This window comes from Aspergillus fischeri, genomic scaffold (genome assembly GCF_000149645.3).
Source record: "Aspergillus fischeri NRRL 181 1099437636264 genomic scaffold, whole genome shotgun sequence".
NCBI classification, from domain to species: Eukaryota; Fungi; Ascomycota; class Eurotiomycetes; order Eurotiales; family Aspergillaceae; genus Aspergillus; species Aspergillus fischeri.
Genome location: NW_001509762.1, coordinates 10610 through 29919, shown reverse-complemented (window position 1 = coordinate 29919; position 19310 = coordinate 10610). Strand labels below are relative to the sequence as shown.

General features: G+C 45.5%; 4 protein-coding genes across 4 annotated transcripts, besides 10 other annotated features; 2 read left to right on the top strand and 2 right to left on the bottom strand.

The window, feature by feature from the left end:
- Positions 1 to 915: 915 nt before the first annotated feature.
- Positions 916 to 2795, top strand: NFIA_072120 (sugar porter family MFS transporter; the record flags this gene model as incomplete). The annotated part of the gene is made up of 6 exons (XM_001259194.1): positions 916 to 1018; positions 1068 to 1306; positions 1372 to 1476; positions 1537 to 2006; positions 2065 to 2383; positions 2448 to 2795. 6 exons carry the CDS (start codon positions 916 to 918, stop codon positions 2793 to 2795), a joined length of 1584 nt encoding a protein of 527 aa, XP_001259195.1.
- An 873-nt stretch (positions 2796 to 3668) lies between these two features.
- Positions 3669 to 4709, bottom strand: NFIA_072110 (Zn(II)2Cys6 transcription factor domain-containing protein; the record flags this gene model as incomplete). The annotated part of the gene is made up of 1 exon (XM_001259193.1): positions 3669 to 4709. The coding sequence occupies one exon, from the start codon at positions 4707 to 4709 to the stop codon at positions 3669 to 3671; it is 1041 nt and encodes a 346-aa protein (XP_001259194.1).
- A 2222-nt stretch (positions 4710 to 6931) lies between these two features.
- NFIA_072100 (multicopper oxidase) lies at positions 6932 to 9317 on the top strand (the record flags this gene model as incomplete). The annotated part of the gene is made up of 7 exons (XM_001259192.1): positions 6932 to 7255; positions 7315 to 7414; positions 7464 to 7487; positions 7540 to 7926; positions 8031 to 8228; positions 8283 to 8869; positions 8931 to 9317. 7 exons carry the CDS (start codon positions 6932 to 6934, stop codon positions 9315 to 9317), a joined length of 2007 nt encoding a protein of 668 aa, XP_001259193.1.
- Positions 9318 to 9634: 317 nt separating this feature from the next.
- Positions 9635 to 9670: a microsatellite.
- A 717-nt stretch (positions 9671 to 10387) lies between these two features.
- Positions 10388 to 11500: a mobile genetic element.
- A 99-nt stretch (positions 11501 to 11599) lies between these two features.
- Positions 11600 to 11631: a microsatellite.
- A 126-nt stretch (positions 11632 to 11757) lies between these two features.
- Positions 11758 to 12165: a mobile genetic element.
- Positions 12149 to 12601: a mobile genetic element.
- Positions 12589 to 13239: a mobile genetic element.
- A 266-nt stretch (positions 13240 to 13505) lies between these two features.
- Positions 13506 to 13539: a microsatellite.
- Positions 13540 to 13635: 96 nt separating this feature from the next.
- Positions 13636 to 15138: a mobile genetic element.
- Positions 15059 to 15093: a microsatellite.
- A 198-nt stretch (positions 15139 to 15336) lies between the features above and the next one.
- Positions 15337 to 15370: a microsatellite.
- Positions 15371 to 16381: 1011 nt separating this feature from the next.
- On the bottom strand, positions 16382 to 16968 carry NFIA_072090 (uncharacterized protein; the record flags this gene model as incomplete). The annotated part of the gene is made up of 2 exons (XM_001259191.1): positions 16382 to 16619; positions 16676 to 16968. 2 exons carry the CDS (start codon positions 16966 to 16968, stop codon positions 16382 to 16384), a joined length of 531 nt encoding a protein of 176 aa, XP_001259192.1.
- Between the last annotated feature and the right edge of the window lie 2342 nt (positions 16969 to 19310).

The following is a 19310-nucleotide window of genomic DNA, read 5'->3' as shown; positions in this document are numbered from 1 at the left end:
TTCGATCGAGCGAGGCAGTGCTTGCGGAAGGCCACCGCGCCTTGAAAAAAATCCCGGCAATCAGCGTGACCCAAGAGCGCCCTAACCTCCGGAAATCATGCAGATTGCGGTATACCAAGAAAGACAGGCTTGAGGGATATGTGGGCGAAACGGCGGGCATCGATATCCCTGACGCAAGGTATTTGCACAGGCCGCAGAGCCGACGCCGAGACAATTAGCACATGGTCTCGCCCGCATCCTGAACGCAAATCTCCAAAGCTTTTCCAATTCAGGCCGAAGTGGGGGAGCGGGGGGTGGGGTTTTGGGTCTGGGGGACATAACCCACCCCGCAATTTATCGAGGTCTACCCCGGATAATGCATGGCTTCTGTTGCACAGCCTCGCCATGATAGCCGGACTGGCCTCGCCAAGCCCGGGGTCAAGGTCTTGACCGCTACCTAACCCTTGGAAGCGACAGATTCTGAATCACCATGTAACCTTGAACAGAGTCAAGGGAAATTTCCGCTCTTGGCGGATTCAACACGAGCCTGTTACTAGTCGCAAGTATTGAGAGCGAGGTGCCAAGTCTCCAGGGAGCAAGGGCGCGGACCAGAGCAACACAACATGCATCAATTCTTTGGACTTTACTCAGCCGTCATACCGGTAGTTGGTCAACAAAATAGTAAGAATCATGTATGTTACTTGAAATTAAGTTGTAAATGTATAACTTTAAACACACACGTGGTCCAGCAGTAACCCGCTGCCAAGATAATGACTGGAGACGAGGATGCGGAGGAGGGTCCCCTGTTCAGAACCCACATAAAGACGTACAGCCTCCCCCACAAGGGTCTCTTGCCTTTCCAAACGTTCCCACTGTTTCGATTGAACTAGCCTTCCGGAGGTTAGTATTGTTCATTGATTCTAAACGCTCGTCAATATGGGTATCACCCTCCATGCCAAAAACAGCAATGATCCACCTGAGGTCCGTAATTGGCGAATACACCTTATCGCCGTGGTGATGAGCATGGGAGCCATTGCTAGTAAGTCCTAGTCGCAGCCGACGTGATGCCATACTAACCATCATTACAGTGGGTTATGACACCAGCGTCATTGGCGGAACTATGGCCCTGGAGTCATTTCGTCGAGACTTCGGCCTGGACAAAGTATCCAAGTCAGAGACGGATACACTGGAAGGCAACATTGTATCCACATTTCAAGTTGGATGCTTCTTCGGGTCACTTCTCACCTTCCCGCTTGCAGAAAGGTTTGGACGGAAATTGGCGATTGTCATCGCAGTGAGCGTCTTCTGTGTAGGAGGCAGTTTGATGGTGAGAAGATTATCATTATTTCCAAGAGCAGCCAGACAGGGAAACTAACCATCTCGCTCTTCAAGACTGCTGCATCCGGTCACTTGGGTTTGATTTATGCTGGTCGTGCCATCGCAGGATTCGGAATTGGATCTGTGTCTCTCCAAGTACCGGTCTATATAGCGGAAATGGTGAGCGAAGCGAATTCGTTTCTCAGTAACCAATCTGTCATCAGAGCTAATCAAGTCTAGTCACCATCGTCAATCCGAGGTCGGCTGGTTGGTATTTTCGAAATCTGCTCGCAAGGTGGCGGCATGTTAGGATTCTGGATCAACTACGCCATTAACCGCACGATATCCTCCTCTCTGAGGTCTCAGTGGCAAGTGCCCTTGGGCTTACAGCTCCTACCAGGTGGTCTGCTCCTAGCGGGAGTCTTTTGGTGTCCTGAATCTCCGCGATGGTACGCTAGAAAAGATCGATGGGAGGAAGCAGAACGCAGTTTGACATGGGTACGCACTCTGCCTGCAGACCATCCCTTCATTCAGGACGAACTTCAGCAGATCCGTGAGCAGATCCTAATCGGCCTTGCTCCCCCGACAACCAAGCATAGCCCGTGGTACTATGTGAGGCGCTTGAGCCAAAAAGGGACTCGGAATCGTATCGGCATTGGTCTTTTGTTAATGGCTTTTCAGAATTTGACGGGCGTGAACATTATCACATAGTAAGGATCACAATGTCGCCTCTGGAAGGAGCACTCCCGCTAATAGTATGACTTGAAGCTACTCCCCGCGGATCTTTGAAACACTTGGTATCGGTAGCACTAACACAAAGTTATTTGCAACTGGGTTCTACGGGATCGCGAAAACAGTTGGGATGGTCATTTTCAGTGTGTGGCTGGTTGAGAGGGTGGGGCGGCGCAGTGGACTGGTATGGGGTGCCTTTATAGGCAGCCTTCCAATGTGGTACATAGGGGGCTATGTCTTCAAACAGGACCCAACAGGCACGTCAGCCCGAGGGGACACGGTGCGTACTGCCTGGGGTTATATTGCCATGGTTTGCGTCTACCTCTATGGGCTCATTTACTGCGCAACTTGGCAGGTAAGTTGTGCCCCTATTTCCCGCTATGTCCTTTGGCCATGAGCTGAGCTGGCGGTTCTTCCAGGGTATCACCTGGGTAGTGTGTGCGGAAATCTTCCCAATTGATATTCGTATGCTGTGTGTAGCGATCACAACAGCCGACCAGTGGCTCTGGTCATTCATCATCAGTCGCACCACACCATACATGATTACGTCGCTTGGCTACGGTACGTACTTCTTTTTCGCGTCACTGATGATCTGCATGGGCTTCTGGGCGTGGTTCTTTGTCCCTGAGACAAAAGGAAAAACCTTGGAGGAGATGGAGGCGTTATTTGGCGCCACCACTGCTTTTGACTATGAAATTGGCGGGGTCCAGTCAGATGAGAAGAAGAAGGAGATCGTGCACATCGAGAACGCGGGAGAAGGGAGATAACGACAGCTGATGACTCCGCCGGCTCCGCACTAGCAAGAGGACAACGGGAAGACTAAGGACCGCACAGTGCATGGTTTGTTTGGATATGATTCAACCTAGCTAGGTTATGGTACGGCATATTGTGGATATGAATATTATGGACGTCAGTGATTTGGGAAAGTTCATTACTGGTATAAACGGCCAAATTTCTTTGATTTATCCGGGCAAATCAAGCGAGTCTAGTTTAAGAAACCGAGCTTGCATCTTCCCGCCGTTCGGCTATGATACGTCTAATAATCCGTCGGAAGACTTTTCTGATATATATCTATCCTACGGAGTCCAGCCCTTTATCCAAATATGCCCCTCTTTTCCATTCACAGACTTGATCACTTACAGTACAACCGTGGGCAACGACCTCGCTACCCCACAGATGCGGAAGCTGCGAGAAGTCATAAACAGGCGATCAAAAGGGGTATCATGTCAATATAAATTGACTGGAAATTCGACCACACGTTTCCCTTGCACAGCCTCCACATGTGCGGGGGTGCTGAACAGAGTATGGAACCATAAAAAGCGATCAAGGAGTCGTCGCCCAATAAGAAGCAGCAGCAGGATGATCAGAACAAAAAAGGGTCGGGACATGTCGGACAACAACCGGCTTGGTGTCGTCAAAGGCAAGGAATAACAGTAAGCTCACAGTTATTGAGTCATTCGGCTCGTGTTGCAGTAGGTTTCGGGACATATGTCCGTTTTTCGGTTCTGGCAAGCGCTTGGCCTTGAGGAGCTCGAAGTTATATATTTCTGCCAAGGCCACTATCAAACTCAATTGTAACCCCGATAGGGCAAGCAGAAAAGGTACTAAATTCACATACAGCGATAACTGTTAACCTATCATTAGCTGACTTGGGCAAACAACATGAAGAGCATTGCCGCCTCTGCCGAGAGAGGCAGTGACCAGAAATCTGGTGCTCTAGCGGCTTCAAGTGCAAGCCGATAGCATATCTCCAAAAGTTGGCGTTCTGTGGGGTGACCCTCGGTTTTCATCCGTAAACCGATTGCCATTGCCATGTAGACATGGAATTTGGATATGATATCGATGTAGGGGATTTTCCAATCGTAGGAAACAGGCAAGGAACAGTATATAACATCCAGGAATAATTGGAACATTTCCCGACTGACGGTATACTTAGCCCCTCCGACCTTGTCAAAAAATATGTCCAGAAGTGTCTCGGCCTCGAATCTGGTGGGTGAGGTAGTTATGGTCGGGGCCTTGCTGGTAGCAGAATGCAGAGAATCATGAATTGCGGGTGAGGCACAGTTTGTGCCCATGGCTAGGGATGATGCTGAAAGAGGAAGATACTGTGGTGGCATATCGGTCAGACGTGAGGAAGCTGTTGTAGGCGACGTAGGATATCCTGGTGAAAGTGCCTCTGGTACTTGGTGAAAGCTTGTAGAGAATGCATCGGGAACCTCGGAGGCGATATAGCGCGGAGACGGCGTAGCAGGTAAGGATACTGATGTGGCAGAGATGCTATCCGCGACTGAACGAGATGGCTGGTACATTTCAGCGGAGTGCCGCATAATTTCAGAATCAGTCGACAAGTATAGCGGAGAAGAGCCTTGTTGCTCTGTCCCGGCACCATTTTGACCCGGGCCAGCGAACCAGTTGCCGCCGAGTTCCGAAATCAGAGATTCCAATCGCTGAATCCTAGGTTCTAATATTCCGTGTATCTCACCCTTTCTTTGGGGGCGAATACAAGCACGGGAGAGGCGCCGACAAGTTGCACAAGGAGTCTCAGTGTCACAACGTCTCTTTTTCTGCCGACATATTTCGCACGCTGTTATAGGTTTCCGCTGTAGCGAACTCGAGCTGGAAGGCTTTTCTCCCATGGTACAGTACTCTTCAACAGCACGTTCCAAGAGCCACTGGTCCATGGCGACCGGCCCAAGCTAACTTGCTACGGGTCCGTCTCAGTCAGCCCGGAAATTGAAGTTTGATTGCGTTGGGTTTACGGACATCGGCTAGCCCAGTCATAAATATATAGAGCTCGGTCAGTCCGGGAATTCCAAGAAATGAATGGAAAGGATAGAAAGACCTTCGAGGAAGGAGAGAGCACTGACAGCGACTTTGAGAATCTGGGGACCGGGGAGCTATTATCTGTTTCAGTCCAATACCCCGCCAGACAAGAGCACTGCCACCATTGCCGCCAACCCGCAGCCGTCAGAAGCGCCTGCTCAATTAGGTTCTTTACGTTTGCCAATTACTTCTCCGCCGTCGTGAGGGCAGGCAGTGAAGGCAGGCTGGCGCTCCTTTCGTGTTTTTCTTGGCTTGTATGGAGGGAGATTGACGTGGTGAGCGATCAATGTAAGCTTGATTTATACACTTATGCTGTACGTATTGAAGGCTGAAAGACAATCAACTTGATTAAATGGGTTATCTTAAAGGGCGCAATGCATTTTTAATATGATTATGGCCTAAGCAACAGGGCCATGACAAAGGAAGAAACACTTTACTAAAAGATCTCAATCTTGCGTCAACATTGTGTTATTTTTCACCAGTCTTGCAGGAGCTACTAACATAGACTCTGAAATCTCTAATAATAGGTATTAACTAGAGTCCCGGTTACTATACTTCTCAATTCCCTCGATAACCTCTAAGGTAGGACGGGGACTGAGGTAAACGGCGGCAACTATGGCATGGGTGATGGAGATGGTCAATATATTGCGTCAGCAATATAACTATAAATATAAATAATGTCAAGGAGGAAGCATACCCAGTACACACTATAGTTCAAAATAGCTGAATCTCTCCATCATGAACCCTGCTAATATGGGCCTAACCAATAGACCCATAGTCCTCCAACTCATGCTAGTGATGGCAATAGCTTGAGAGTAGCCTCCGTACATTCCAAGAATACCCCAGTTGGCGTTCTAGCTTATCAACAGCTTCTACGCGTGAGGTTAATCAACACTGTATTTTATTAAAAGAGGACGCAGATAATCCACCAGTCGCTTCCATCGTCCCTACTCTACTCAGTAGAGACAGAAGACATCCAGTCGCCGCCAAGGAGCAAATATAGATGGCCTTGCACCTGTAAAGGCAGTGCTACAGGTGGGTTATGTAATTCTGTGCCACTAACTAAACTATAGGATTAAACAGATTACGGGAGCTTGCTCCTAGATGGCTCCCACACTCCTCATCGGCCCCTCAACTATCCTGATCACATCCCCCAATTCCCGTCATAATCCTATAGAAAATCATGTCAACACCTCCATCATATCTTGATAAAACCTACACATTTGATGAGTTCAAAGACAGTGATCTTAATGATGGTATTATCATTAAAAGATATATAAAGAATTAATCAAGCTGTTTATAGCTAAAAGAATAAAATAGAAGTTTGGAAGTAATCATACGTGCGTGCCCTGGACCCTGCATCGTGCTGCACAAGAAAGACCCTGTCCAAACGTTCAAATTTCTGTCTGTCGTTTCATGCGCAAAATATAATTAGTATGGGAGAGCATGGACCTTATGCATGGTTCCATTACTAGTGAGTATTACTGCATTTCATTAATTAAAATTCTATGGAATGCCCATTGTAAGCATTGGAACAGTACAAATGACATAATGACCTTGTGGTAAGAGCGGGGAGGCTTGCTCCATTTATATCGGCAACGTTCCAATAAACGGAGCTGTTAGATCAAGCATGAGGCTTCTAGAGAGTGGCCGAGGTCTCTTGAGTTGCAAATGGTCGACGTACTACCAAAGTCAATTGTGAAAGATTCCGTCAATGCTTATCCTTTGTAAACTTAAGTTGTATAAGGTTTGCAACTATGCAAGCTTCCGTCGATTGCGCTTTTACCATATTCGTCAACATTGTTGGGCACACCAGGGAGCAATTTCTTCGCCCCCTCGGTCGTTGACGTATGTAGCAATTGTCATAGAAAGAGTGACGTCTTTGACGTATGCTACTACAAGCACCATGGTGGTGGGTTCCATAACCAGATTGCCACTATATGTTGGACATTTAAGGTCTGAAGAGGAATCCTCCCGCAGAAATTTAATATTTTCTTCCTCAATCTTGATTCAATAGAAGTGGGATCCCCGGTTAAATCAGTCAGTATATCAATCCTACTTGGGGTCCTTTCCCTACATAATGCAGCTTAAGCTTTACGTGATCAGCTTGATCAGGTACTTCGGTTTCACGTCCTTGATTGGACTGGATCCGCTCGACCAGGCGCCTTTATTAAAAGAAGATAACACCACTCTGGAGGAAACCAACCTCGCACCACCAATTTTTGAGCCACCGGGTACTGGTAAAGATAATAGCATAAAGTGCAATTACACGGGATTGCCCGGTTGGTGGCATCCGGATTCACCAGATCTAAGAGGTGTCTGGCTCCGGAATAATAAAACCGGGCGTGAGTACAACATCACAACTGACTATGAGACGTCCTGGCCACAGGGAGTACGGCGCGATGTAAGTATATAGTGTACTATGTGGAGTCAGAGACTATACTGATATAAGACCTTATAAAGTACCATATCGTCGTCAACAATGATACCACGGCGAATTGGGATGGAATTCCCTTTCCTGGGGCAAAGATGTTCAATGGAACCTTTCCTGGACCCTGGATTCGTAAGTCACTTCCACACTACGCAGAGACTGATGCTGATAAAGTGTGTAGAGGCATGCTGGGGAGATTCAGTTCGTAAGTACATGGAAAGGGCGTTAAAGAATTAATTAACTTTAATGGGTAACAGACGTCACTATCACGAATAACCTAACCTACAATGGAACAGCTATTCATATGCATGGGCTGCGCATGCTTAATAATAGTCTGATGGATGGCGTACCTGGTGTTACTCAGTGCCCAATTGCTCCAGGGGAGAGTTTTACATACAAATTCAGAGCCACACAATATGGCACCACCTGGTACCACAGCCACTACTCACTTCAATACAGTGATGGTATTTATGGTCCTCTGACCATTCATGGGCCCACATCGGCCAACTGGGATGAGTCTATTGACCCAATTCTCTTGGGCGACCACAATCACAGAAGTGCCTTCCAAGACTACTATCAGGAGCAATTTTCCGGTCATAATAGGCCACCTCCAAAGATGACAAGTATCTTAATCAATGGACGTGGTATGTTTACCTATCTATGCAAGTGTATTAGTGGACATGACTGATGTGCGTTCTAGGAAGCTATGCTGGTATATTGCCTGAGAGACACAACAATACTGTTGAAGCTGTAAGTCACAGTTCCGGCTGTACCAAGCATTGCCCTAAAGATATTCCCCAGGGCAAACGTTACTTAATGAGACTGATCAACACGTCCACTGATACAACCTATGTATTCGCCATTGATAACCACAACTTTACGGTTGTCCAGTCGGACCTCGTCCCTGTTAACCCTTATGTAACAGACCATTTGGCAATTGGAATCGGTGGGTAATGACCTTCTGTATGACTGGCAGAGGTATGCACTGACATATGCCCAGGGCAAAGATACCATGTTGTGCTAAATACATGGCCTGATGAACAGCGAAATGGGACGGATGAATTCTGGATGCGGACTGTGCCAGCTGATCACTGCAATAACTTTGGTGAACAACTTGATGTGAGGCAGGGCATCCTGTACTACCAGGGCCATAAGAACGAATGGCCGACGACAACTGAGGGTAAATACAATTATACCTGTCGTGATGAGCCACATGAAAGGCTGCGGCCCGTCGTTCCGTGGAATGTGCCGCGACTTAATAAGGACGAAAAATTGGAGCTCGGCGTACCCAACTCGACTATCATGCTTGCAAAATGGTTCCTTCCTGCAGAGCCACACAGGCCGAACTTGACAGGCCCTGAGGTGAATAACTGGCAAATGATGAGGCACCCCCTTTGGGTGGACTATTCAAAGCCAACAGTGAACAATACTGATGGGCCATTTGGCGATAATGACGCGGTATATCCAGTTGAAAAGTCACCCCTTCACCAACAGGGTAACGGAAATTGGAGCTATATGGTAATCATCGGAAATCAGACAAATTTTGGTCCCCCAAAGGGAGGTAAATTGGTCCCTGCTGCGCATCCGGTAAGTAGACTCAACACTCTTTAAGGGCACCAGTCCATTCTGACGCACGGTTTATGCAAAGTTACACTTCCATGGCCATGATTTCGCGCTACTGAAACAGTCAGAGTATCCTTACAATGGGACGGACTCACTAGGAAATTTGACATACGACAATCCACCTCGCCGCGATGTGGTGCTTCTGCCAAAGAATGGATTTGTGGTCATTGCCTTCAAAACTGACAACCCCGGAGCTTGGGCGGTCCATTGCCACATTGCTTGGCATGCATCTGCTGGGCTAGCATTCCAGATATTGGAAAGCAAAGAGGAGTTCAAGGAGTATCAGTGGGACACACAACATTGGCAAAAAGAACAATTTAACAGAACATGCCAGCGTTGGAAACAGTGGTATTCTAACCCAAAACATTTCTATGAACCCAATGGTCGTTTCCAGGACGATTCTGGTGTATAGTTGATTTATCTTGCTGTATGCAAGTTTGGGCATTTTAGTTGTGATACAATAATTTGTGCTAAAAATGTTAGCTACATCAGATTAATCAGTGAAGGACTAGGCAGTCATAGTCGCATATTCTTATATAGCACCTAGGCCAGGGCATCTATAAGTAGCTTAATACTAACACTTTCTGTTGCCTAGTAGGGGTGTTGTGTACGGACTGTAGACACCATGGTCATGGGTTGGGTTTGGGACTTTGGGTCAACCGATAATAGTAAAACTCACCCCTAAATCTATAATTCTATATAGGTTAGTTTATAGGTACCCATTTACCTATATTATATTAATATATATAATTTATATATATAATTCTAGTCTATACTCTTTTTAGTAGGTATAAATATTAGTAGTCATATAGTAATATACTACTATATAGTTTCTCTATGAAAGTCTGTCTAGATTAAGTATGTATTTAGATTACTTAGTAATCCTTTTAGGATTAATGTAATCGGACACCGAGTGAGACATGACACTGAGCAAGACACCTGAACGTGATTTTAACCGAGGCTGAAAACCATGAGATATCTTACTACCACGCAGTCAAATTAAAGCAAAAGTTTTCGAATTACCTAGTTCTACTGGGACAGCTTGTTCTAATATGACCAATGTGATGACAGTTACTGCATCGTGGTGGCGCACGCTTTTTACAAACTGGTTCCACCAAGTCCATAGCCTGTAGAGCTTCTTGAGCAAGTTGCTGACCTTCAGACCCTGTCAAGACACCCCCAGTAGCAATATAAGATCTAGGGGCCGCGCGCTTTCGCTTTTGCCTTTTGTTTGCTGCACGAAGCTCAATTACCTGGTGCCGTAATAGAATAACTTTATGCATGGTAGTTTCAGCTGCTTTCGCTAGCTGACGGATAGCCTCAGTTGGGGGACTTTGGGAGTTGTGATTCACAAGCTGCTTGATAAGCTCCATCTGCTTTTGCACCTCAGCAGAGGTATAAGGGGTCTTTGCAATCCATTCACCCTCTAGAGGTCCATAAGCAGTATTTGGGGGGGGTGATATTCTTGATAGTAAGCTTATCCAGCACCCTTTGGGGATTCAAAGGAACTAAACCAGAAGCTTCAAATCCACTGCGGATATTCTTGGATGATAAGGCCTTCCGTGATTCTTTATAAAGATCAAGGAAGTTTTCCTTATCAATGTGATGAATGCCATTCTGGATGCTTCTCATCACCGCGGCACCATATGCCTCTTTTAGTGGTGCAAAGCAGGCAACATCAAGAGGCTGCAGTTTATCAGATGAATGAGAAGGCATATAAAGAGGGACAATTTGATGGTTCTTACAGAAAAGATCAAACTCCGCAGATTCATGGCTAGCATGGCCATCAAGAATCAGAAGCTGATATCTTCCTAGGGTGCGTGTTGCAGTATGCTTCTCAAAGATCTTTTCTAACCAGAATAAACCAAGCTCATTATTGGTCCATCCATTATCACTTAGACCAATCACCCAATCAGGGTTGATGTCTTGATACCATTGAGATTGATGGACCTTGCCAGAGAAGATGATCATAGGGGGGAGAGACCATCCAGAAGCATTAATAGATTCAATGACAGTCACCCATTCACGATTCCCTGGCTGTACAGCTCGTACACGGCTTGTTCGGTGACGAGATGCAGTAATAACCTTTGCTATAGAGGCCACACCCATTTAAAAGCCAGTTTCATCAAAGTTGTAGATATCCTGTTCAAGAATACCATATTTTACTATAGTATTCTGAACAAGATTAAACCATTAGTTGATGACTTCCGGATCTTCGCATTTTGCACGCTGGTAATCATATTTGCGAGTGTATTTGGATATAAGTTCATCATGCCATTTGATGAATCTAGTGATCCATCTCTCACTGACTGCTTCCCCCTTTCACTCATGGAGTAGTAAATCTGCTATTTTGCGAACTGCAGCATGTGTTGGTGGTAGTCCTCGCTCATCCATATCCAGAATCCATTTCTTTAGGGAAGCTTCTTCTAGACTGCTAAGCTTCTGGCAGTTTGCTGGTATGTCAGTCCTTGCTTTTCGACCCTTGATTCAATGGGCTAGAGTGGAATGTGGAACATCATATGCTGCTGCTGCTGCTCGTATACTTTTAAACTGGCCATTTTGGTATGCTTTGACAGCAAGTAATATGCGATCTTCTAATTCGACTGTTGAATCAGTTTGTTTTAATGCCATATTGGATGGAAACCTGGATCCGATGGTGATTTGGTGGTTGCAGGGTTTCAGGGGTTGAAGGGTGTCTCGCTTGGTGTCATGTCTCGCTCGGTGTCCGATTACGTTAACATAATCCACGGCCGAGTGGTGAATACAACTGAAGTGCGAATTTTCGCCGCAACCACCAAAACATTCAATTCAACCATTTCTAACGCGCCATTTCTTTACATTTTATATATAAAATGCCTCTATCTAAGGAAGCCCGTATGCAAATGGCAATTACTGCATGGAAAGAGAAGAAAGTTAATTCAAAATTAAAGGCTGCCCAGATATATGGTGTCTCTGAATCCTCCCTTCGCAAGCGGCTAGCTGGAGTTAAACCACGAACAGAAACACGTGCAAATGGCCATAAATTAACAGCCAATGAAGAGGGAACACTTGTTAAGCGACTGCTAGATGCAGATAAGTGAGGCTTCTCAATTCGGCCAGAATTCCTGCGTGGAATGGCACAGATTTTACTCTGTGAACGGACACAAGATTCAACGGTAGTTCTTGGAGTAAACTGGGCCTATTCCTTTACTAAATGTCGCCCTGAACTACGTACAAGGTATAATCGAAGGATTACATACCAGAGGGCAGAGGGCGAAACAGGAGGATCCCAAGTTTATCAGACAGTGGTTTGAGACTGTACGCAAAGCTATTCAGGAACACAGTATACATGAAGATGATATCTGGAACTTTGATGAAACTGGCTTTGCAATGGGGCTCTGCACAACATCTAAGGTTATTACTGCAGTGGAACGCAGTGAGAGACCTTGTACAGTTATCCAAGGAAACCGCGAATGGGTCATGATCATTGAATGTGTCAGTTCAAGAGGGATTTCTATACAACCAGTGGTTATCTTGAAGGGAAAAGAACACCAGGCTGCTTAGTATCAAGAACCTATGCTTCTTCAGGATAGGAATAGGGACTGGAAGATTGCAAAGAGTGAGAATGGCTGGATGACAGATATAATTGGTCTTCACTGGTTAAAGGATGTGTTTGAACCATATTCTAAACACTATTCAACGCAAAGCGGTTGCTTATCCTTGATGGCCATTCTAGCCATTTAACTCCAGAATTTGATACCTTCTGTGAGGAGAATGTAATCATCTGTCTCTGCATGCCACCTTATACTTCTCATCTTCTACAACCACTGGATGTTGGCGTTTTCGGGCCGCTTAAGCGTGCCTATGGGAAACTAGTTGAAGGAATGATGATGGCTGGAAATAATCATATTGATAAGGAGGATTTCCTGCACCTATATCCTCCAGCACAAGACAAGGTGTTTAACCAAGCAAATATATGCAATGGCTTCGCAGGAGCTGGTCTAAAGCTGTTAAATGAAGATCAGGTCCTTGGAAAGATTACCTTTCAACTTCGTACGCCAACACCACCACTTATTGGAGGCTCTATCTCCTCTGCTTTTCAAACTCCTCAGAATCCTTGCTAGCTTGATCACAAGGTCCGCACTATACAGAGAAGCATACAAAAAAGGAAGCTATCTAGCAGTCTAATAGCTTATATTCGGCATCTTGAAAAGGCCGCGCAGATGGCAATGAATACGAATCTTCTTCTTCAAGAAGAAATCAAGCTTCTATGAGCTGAAAATGAGCGGAAAATAAAGAAGAAGGCAAGAAGGCGTGCTCTAATAGGGAAAGATGTCCTTTTATCTATACAAGAAGGTCAAAATCGTGTTCATCAGCTTGATACACAGGTTAATATCCAGGTTGAAGCGGCCCTATCTACAGCTCAACAGCGTGCACCACCACACTATTGGACATAATAGAAGAAGTTGTCCTAATAGATAGCTAGCTATTCTATCTTTTACATATGCTAATTTAATGGCGTTGGTGTTTAAAAGCTTCAAAATCATGGTGGTTGCGGCGAAAATTCGCACTTCGGTCGTATTCGCCGCTCGGCCGTGGATTACATTAACTAACATATTTCACAAGTGAGCGTGACACACAAGTGAGCGTGACACCTAACGTGTTTTGGATGGGACCAAAAATCTCATCTAATTCAACTACGAACCATGCCTCCAAAAGCACGTCAAAATTTAAATAACTCTATTGAGAAAGAGGGGAGGGTCCTACTTACAATATCAGCTATTCAAAAGCAAGAAATTCGCAGTATTCATGAAGCTGCATGTGTTTTCGATATCTGCTATGAAACTCTACATCAACAACTTAATGGAAGAACTTCATGCTCAGAAATACGCGCCAATAGTCATAAACTGACTCAAAATGAAGAGGAATCACTTATACAATGGATTCTTTTGCTAGATTGACGTGGAGCAGCCCCCCGACCGTCCCATATATGAGAAATGGCTAATATTCTTCTTGCTGAGCGCGGTACGACACCTACTTAATCAGTTAGAGAGAATTGGGTTACTAACTTCATTAAATAACATGATGAAGTGAAAACATGCTATACTCAATGCTATAATTATTAATGAGCAAAATGCGAAGACCCTAAAGTGATTAAGGAGTGGTTTGACCGCGTACTTATCACTATAATGCAACATGGGATTGCACAAGAAGATATCTATAATTTTAATGAAACTGGCTTTGCTATGGGCCTAGTAGCTACTGCACGAGTAGTTACTAGAGCTGATTACTATGGGAAGGCCTCTCTCGTACAGCCAGGCAATCAGGAATGGGTTACTTTAATTAAGTGTATTAACTCTACTAGTTAGGTGCTTCCTCCATACATTATCTTTAAAGGAAAGGTCCATATAGAGGGTTGGTATCAAGATTTCAAGCTCCCACGCGATAGCAGGATTGAAGTTAGTCCTAATGGATGGACTACTGATGAGATAGGCCTTTGCTGGCTTAAAAATCTCTTTATTCCTGCGACTACTAGTTATATGACTGGGAGATACCGTCTTCTAATTCTTGACGGCCATGGCAGCCATCTCACGCCTTAATTCAATCAAATATGCAGTGAGAATAATATTATTCCTATCTGCATGCCAGCTCATTCTTCCCACAAGCTTTAACCTCTGGATGTGGGCTGCTTCGCGCCTTTAAAAAAGGCATATGGGAGCTTAGTGGAGCAGAAAGCGCGCTTAGGAATCAATCATATTAATAAACTTAATTTCCTAAAGGCCTTTCCACAAGCTCGCGAAAGCGCTTTTCAAGCAGAAACTATTCAAAATAGCTTCGCAGGCGCTGGCCTAGTTCCATTCAATCCAGATAGGGTGCTCAGTCAGTTGGAGATCCAACTAAAGACCCCTACACCACCAGGCAGTTAATCGACCAATTCAGCACCTAAGACACCCTATACTATTAGGCAGCTGGAGAAGCAGGCATCTGCTATAAAGAAACTACTTAGGGAATGCGCTCACAGCCCTTTACCTTTACTAGAATCGCGATTAGACAAGATTATTAAAGGTCATGAATTGACGCTTAATGAGCTTGTTCTTACGCGGGAAGAAATACGCAGATCTCACGCTGAGAATGAATGGAAAGGTCAAAAGCGAAAGCGCTCTACTAGGCAGCTAGCTATTACAGAGGGCCTAGCTATTTAAGAGGGCTTAGAGCTATTCCAGCATGAGAATAAGGTGGATAAAGGTCAAGATGCGCTTCCTATAGATCCTGCACTTTCTGCAGTTGGGCCGCGCGTATGAGCGCCACCGCGCTGCAGTGATTGTCATATTCTAGGACATAAGCAATTGCAATGTCCTAATCAAGTTCCTAATTAATTTTTAGATAGAAATGCAATTGTTTGGTTGATAGAGGCTCTAGTATTTAGCCCATAGGCAGGAATTGGCGGGCGGTGTCACGCTCGCTTGTGTGTCACGCTTGCTTGTGAGATACATTAGTAGTAAATAACTCCCTTAATTCTATCTATTATATCTTCCTTATACTAATATGGCGGATAAAACCTCAAAAACCTTAACCAATGGTTTTAACTGAACTCAAATCAGTTTCACCCAGGGGAAACCAAAACCGGTGCGATTCCCTAGGCTAGGGACCGAACCCGAACCGCTGCGAGTTCAGTGAGGGTCGGATTCGATTTTAGCGGTTCGGTTATGCAACTCTACAAAGGAGTTTCTAGCGGTTTCTAATGGCCCCCTGGATCCGACCCTAACCTGCCCCTAACCCAGTGTGGTTTCTCAATCTAGGAACAAAACCGAACCGCTGTGAGTTCGGTGAGGGTCGGATTCGATTTTAGCGGTTCAGTTATGCAACTCTAGCAGCTGGGGGGCTAGCTGAAACAAAATTAACAGTAATCCCAAACCCTAGCCATCTTAGGCAGTGACTAACTTTTAGCCAAGGTCTTTATTAGAGCAACTGCTTGTTTCCTTGTGATTGTCAGCTCTACATTTACCAACCTAAAGATGGGTGTTGTGTGACTGCGATGTGGGGCAGCATCCAGCAATCTCCTTAGTTTCCAGTGCCAATTGGCCTCTAACTGTACCGGATTCTTACGGTACGGGCTGGCGCAGTGGCCCATGGATTCATTTTGCAGAATGCAACCTCTTACTAGAGATTAGAAGCTGATCTGGGCGTTTCAGATCGAAGAGGCATATGATGCTGATAGAAAAGCAGTAGAGCGACCCTTGACCCTCACACAGGATACAGCGACGGATTTTGGTGTGTGCAAAAGAGTTTGTTTGCCAAGTAATACTGCGATCAAAGCACGATGAGAAACTGTTATGGTGGAGTTTGAGGAAATGAGGGGAGACATGCAGGGTGAGTTTCAGGGACCCTACGTAGCTATTGTGCTTCTAGGTGATATTTAGTACGTTAGGTTCACAGAGCTTATTCACTGTGTGTAATATGTGAAGCCACAAAACACTTCCTATAATAATTGATAATCTACAACCCCAGGACTGTATCGATCCAAAACAACGCATGTTGTCCCTCCCCCTTGACATTCAGATCATCCTCATTATTCCGAAACACCGCGTCCGGTGCCCCCTCAAACCACAGATGATATCCCGGTCCATCTGATGGGTAGATATTATCCTTTCTCGGTGTTATGATATACCTTCCTTCCTCGAGCGGCCACTCCTCGAACCATAGATCGGTCCCCTCATCATCAAGCCCAATCCAACTAAGCCACATCCAGTCAGCTTGTGCCAATGAGACGTGAGGATGAGAAATACATACTCCCCCTTTAGTGCTAGATACTTGCCTGTCTCGGTCTCCTTGAACCGGAATCCATTGTCGCCCTGCTCGACGTAAAACCGGTCACCCTGAAGCGCGTCTGTGGCATTTGCGTACAGCGTGCCTGAGGAATCGTAGTGCTCCACATTCTTGCGGGTTGTGGTGAGGAGCTGGTCGTGGGAGGTGATGTAGCCAGCGTCGTCTCGCTGGAAGGGCAGGCTGCGGCGGTAGCTACGGAGGTTCACGGTGTTGCCAGGGGAGAATTTGGGGTGATGAGTTCGATAGGTGCGGCCCATTGTAACTGTGGATATGCGATTGCGTGTTGATTTGAAAGTATGTTGGTCACGGGAGTGTGTTATTGTCTGGGAAAAGCACAGTGCTGGGGTGGATGGAGATGTGGTTTATATGTTTGTCCAGAGTATTGGATTTCAAGGCTACGTCATGGTGTAAACTGATATCATGATGATTATGAACATGTGTTCATCTGCAACCACTGAGCTGGTATTTCATGCTATGGACTAGTCTACTTTCAGGTGGTTGGCGTGATGCTGCAGTTCGTAATGGCGGCCGATCATCTCCCAAAAAGGTAAACCATGAAGAAATATTCAACCTGGGTGGAGACTCCATGCATACTTAGCGCAATCCATGAGATTTATAGCCACTGACGTTGGCGATATCTTTCTCAGAATGCCATGGTGACGCTATACACAACGTCGCCCTCGCAGGGTACTCTGCAATTGACCCATCTGTCTAGTAGATATGAGGGATCATTGACATAGACATGTATTTCAATGATTGAGCGTCGAGTTCTTCATAGGTAAGATCGATCTGAAAGATCCTGGAAGTCACGGTAATGGGGTAGGTGTACTTCACTCTGAGTGCTTGCCGTCCAAAGGAGGTTGCTACCTACCCAGCATCGGACCGAAAACTATGAAGTGACTCATTTGAAGTCTCATCAAGGGCCACATAAGAGTCATCTATTGTACTATGTATCTAACTTAAGGCTGTATGTGTCACAGGGTAGAAGCCTTAGAAACCTATGACCTAGGTTTGGATAGTAAGAAATTACTAAGAAAGGAATCTACCTAGGGCTGCAGCAGCTAAACATAAAAGGAGTATATAAATAGTATATTGTCACACCCTGGGATCCATCTCTGCTGTTCTCTGCTAGTAGACTACTTTGGGAACGGGGTGATATAGTCCCTGGAGTCTGTGGAGAGTGCTAATACTAAGATAGAGCTGCTAACAGGTCTAATAGATTACTACTGTAGCAGGAGAGTTAAAATCCTTAGGGCATAATAGAAACAGATTTAAGTATTAATAATAGATAGACTAGATACTAGGCACTAGGAGCTAAGTTCTCAATGTAATATCCTCCTGTGAGCTTCTGGTCCCCTAGAAACCATGATAATAGTCCTAGGAGCTAATTAGACTACTCCAGGGAACATTATAATAATCCCTGGGGCCATAAATAATCCCAGGAGCCTAATAATAATCAGAGCTATTACATAGTTTAGAGCATCTCTTGCAAAAGCAGGAGTATCCTTAGTAATTCCCTTCTTATAGACAGAAATCACGTAATCTATCAAAACAGGAATAGTGGCACAGTTGATATCTACTGTATCTGACATTTACAATAGAGAATCAAAACATAAAAGGTTCGCATCACCTTCATCCTCTTCCCACAATAGTTCCAAAGCTTTCTGCCTCTCTCCACCGTCCATAGCCCACGGAGCAATTCTACGCTCACAGGTGGGACAGCCAGAATGTGGTGGGGATCCAAATTGGAGTAAGAGTCCAACAGCCTCGTCCCACGCATTATCTGCTGCTAAATGTACAGGCGGCTCGGCTGAATCTTTTAAAATAGAGAGATCCGCCCCTGATTCAAGTAAAGCTTTTAATGCCAAGATATTCACTCCTGCACGTGCTGCGAGGTGCAGTGGAGTCAGGCCGTCTCCTGTCTGATCATCAATGCTGGCCCCTGAGGCGACAAGGAGTGAAATGATATGCTCGCTTCTAGGCACAGTAATCGCACAGTGTAGTGGAGCCCACCCCTTTTTGTTCTTTGTAGATGTTTGGTTCCTCTCAAGCTTTTCTAGAAGCATGCGGATTATCCTCAGATCTCCTCCAGCCACAGCACAGTGTAACAGAGTGTTTCCCTCATGATTTTGGGCGCCTAGATTTGAACTTGCACCGAGCAGTGTTTGAAATATCTCATAAAAGGTGCCAGGCTGAGGACCATGGTACGAAGTCTTCAAAAAACAATGGATTGGTGTATCCCGAGATTGATAATTTGGCGCATCGACATTACCACCCGCCTGGATTATAAGCCGGATAATATTCAAGACGGTCTGCCATGACTGCTGGATGGAGAGGCAAGCAAGATGCAATACAGTGTTCCCTCGGTGATTTGGGATATTGAGATCGATTGGCACCCGTTCATCGTTGATCAACTTGAGAAGAATCTGGATTGTCTCCAAGTCCAGCTCCTGAGCAGCTTTCCAGAGCTCATTATGTAGATCTCCAGGGGGCCAAATGTCCGGGTACAGCTCGAGAAACATTCGAATGTGTGGCTTAGCTCTCTTTTTCAACGCGAGGGCGAGCGGCGTATCTCCTTCGTTGTCCACAATAAGATGAT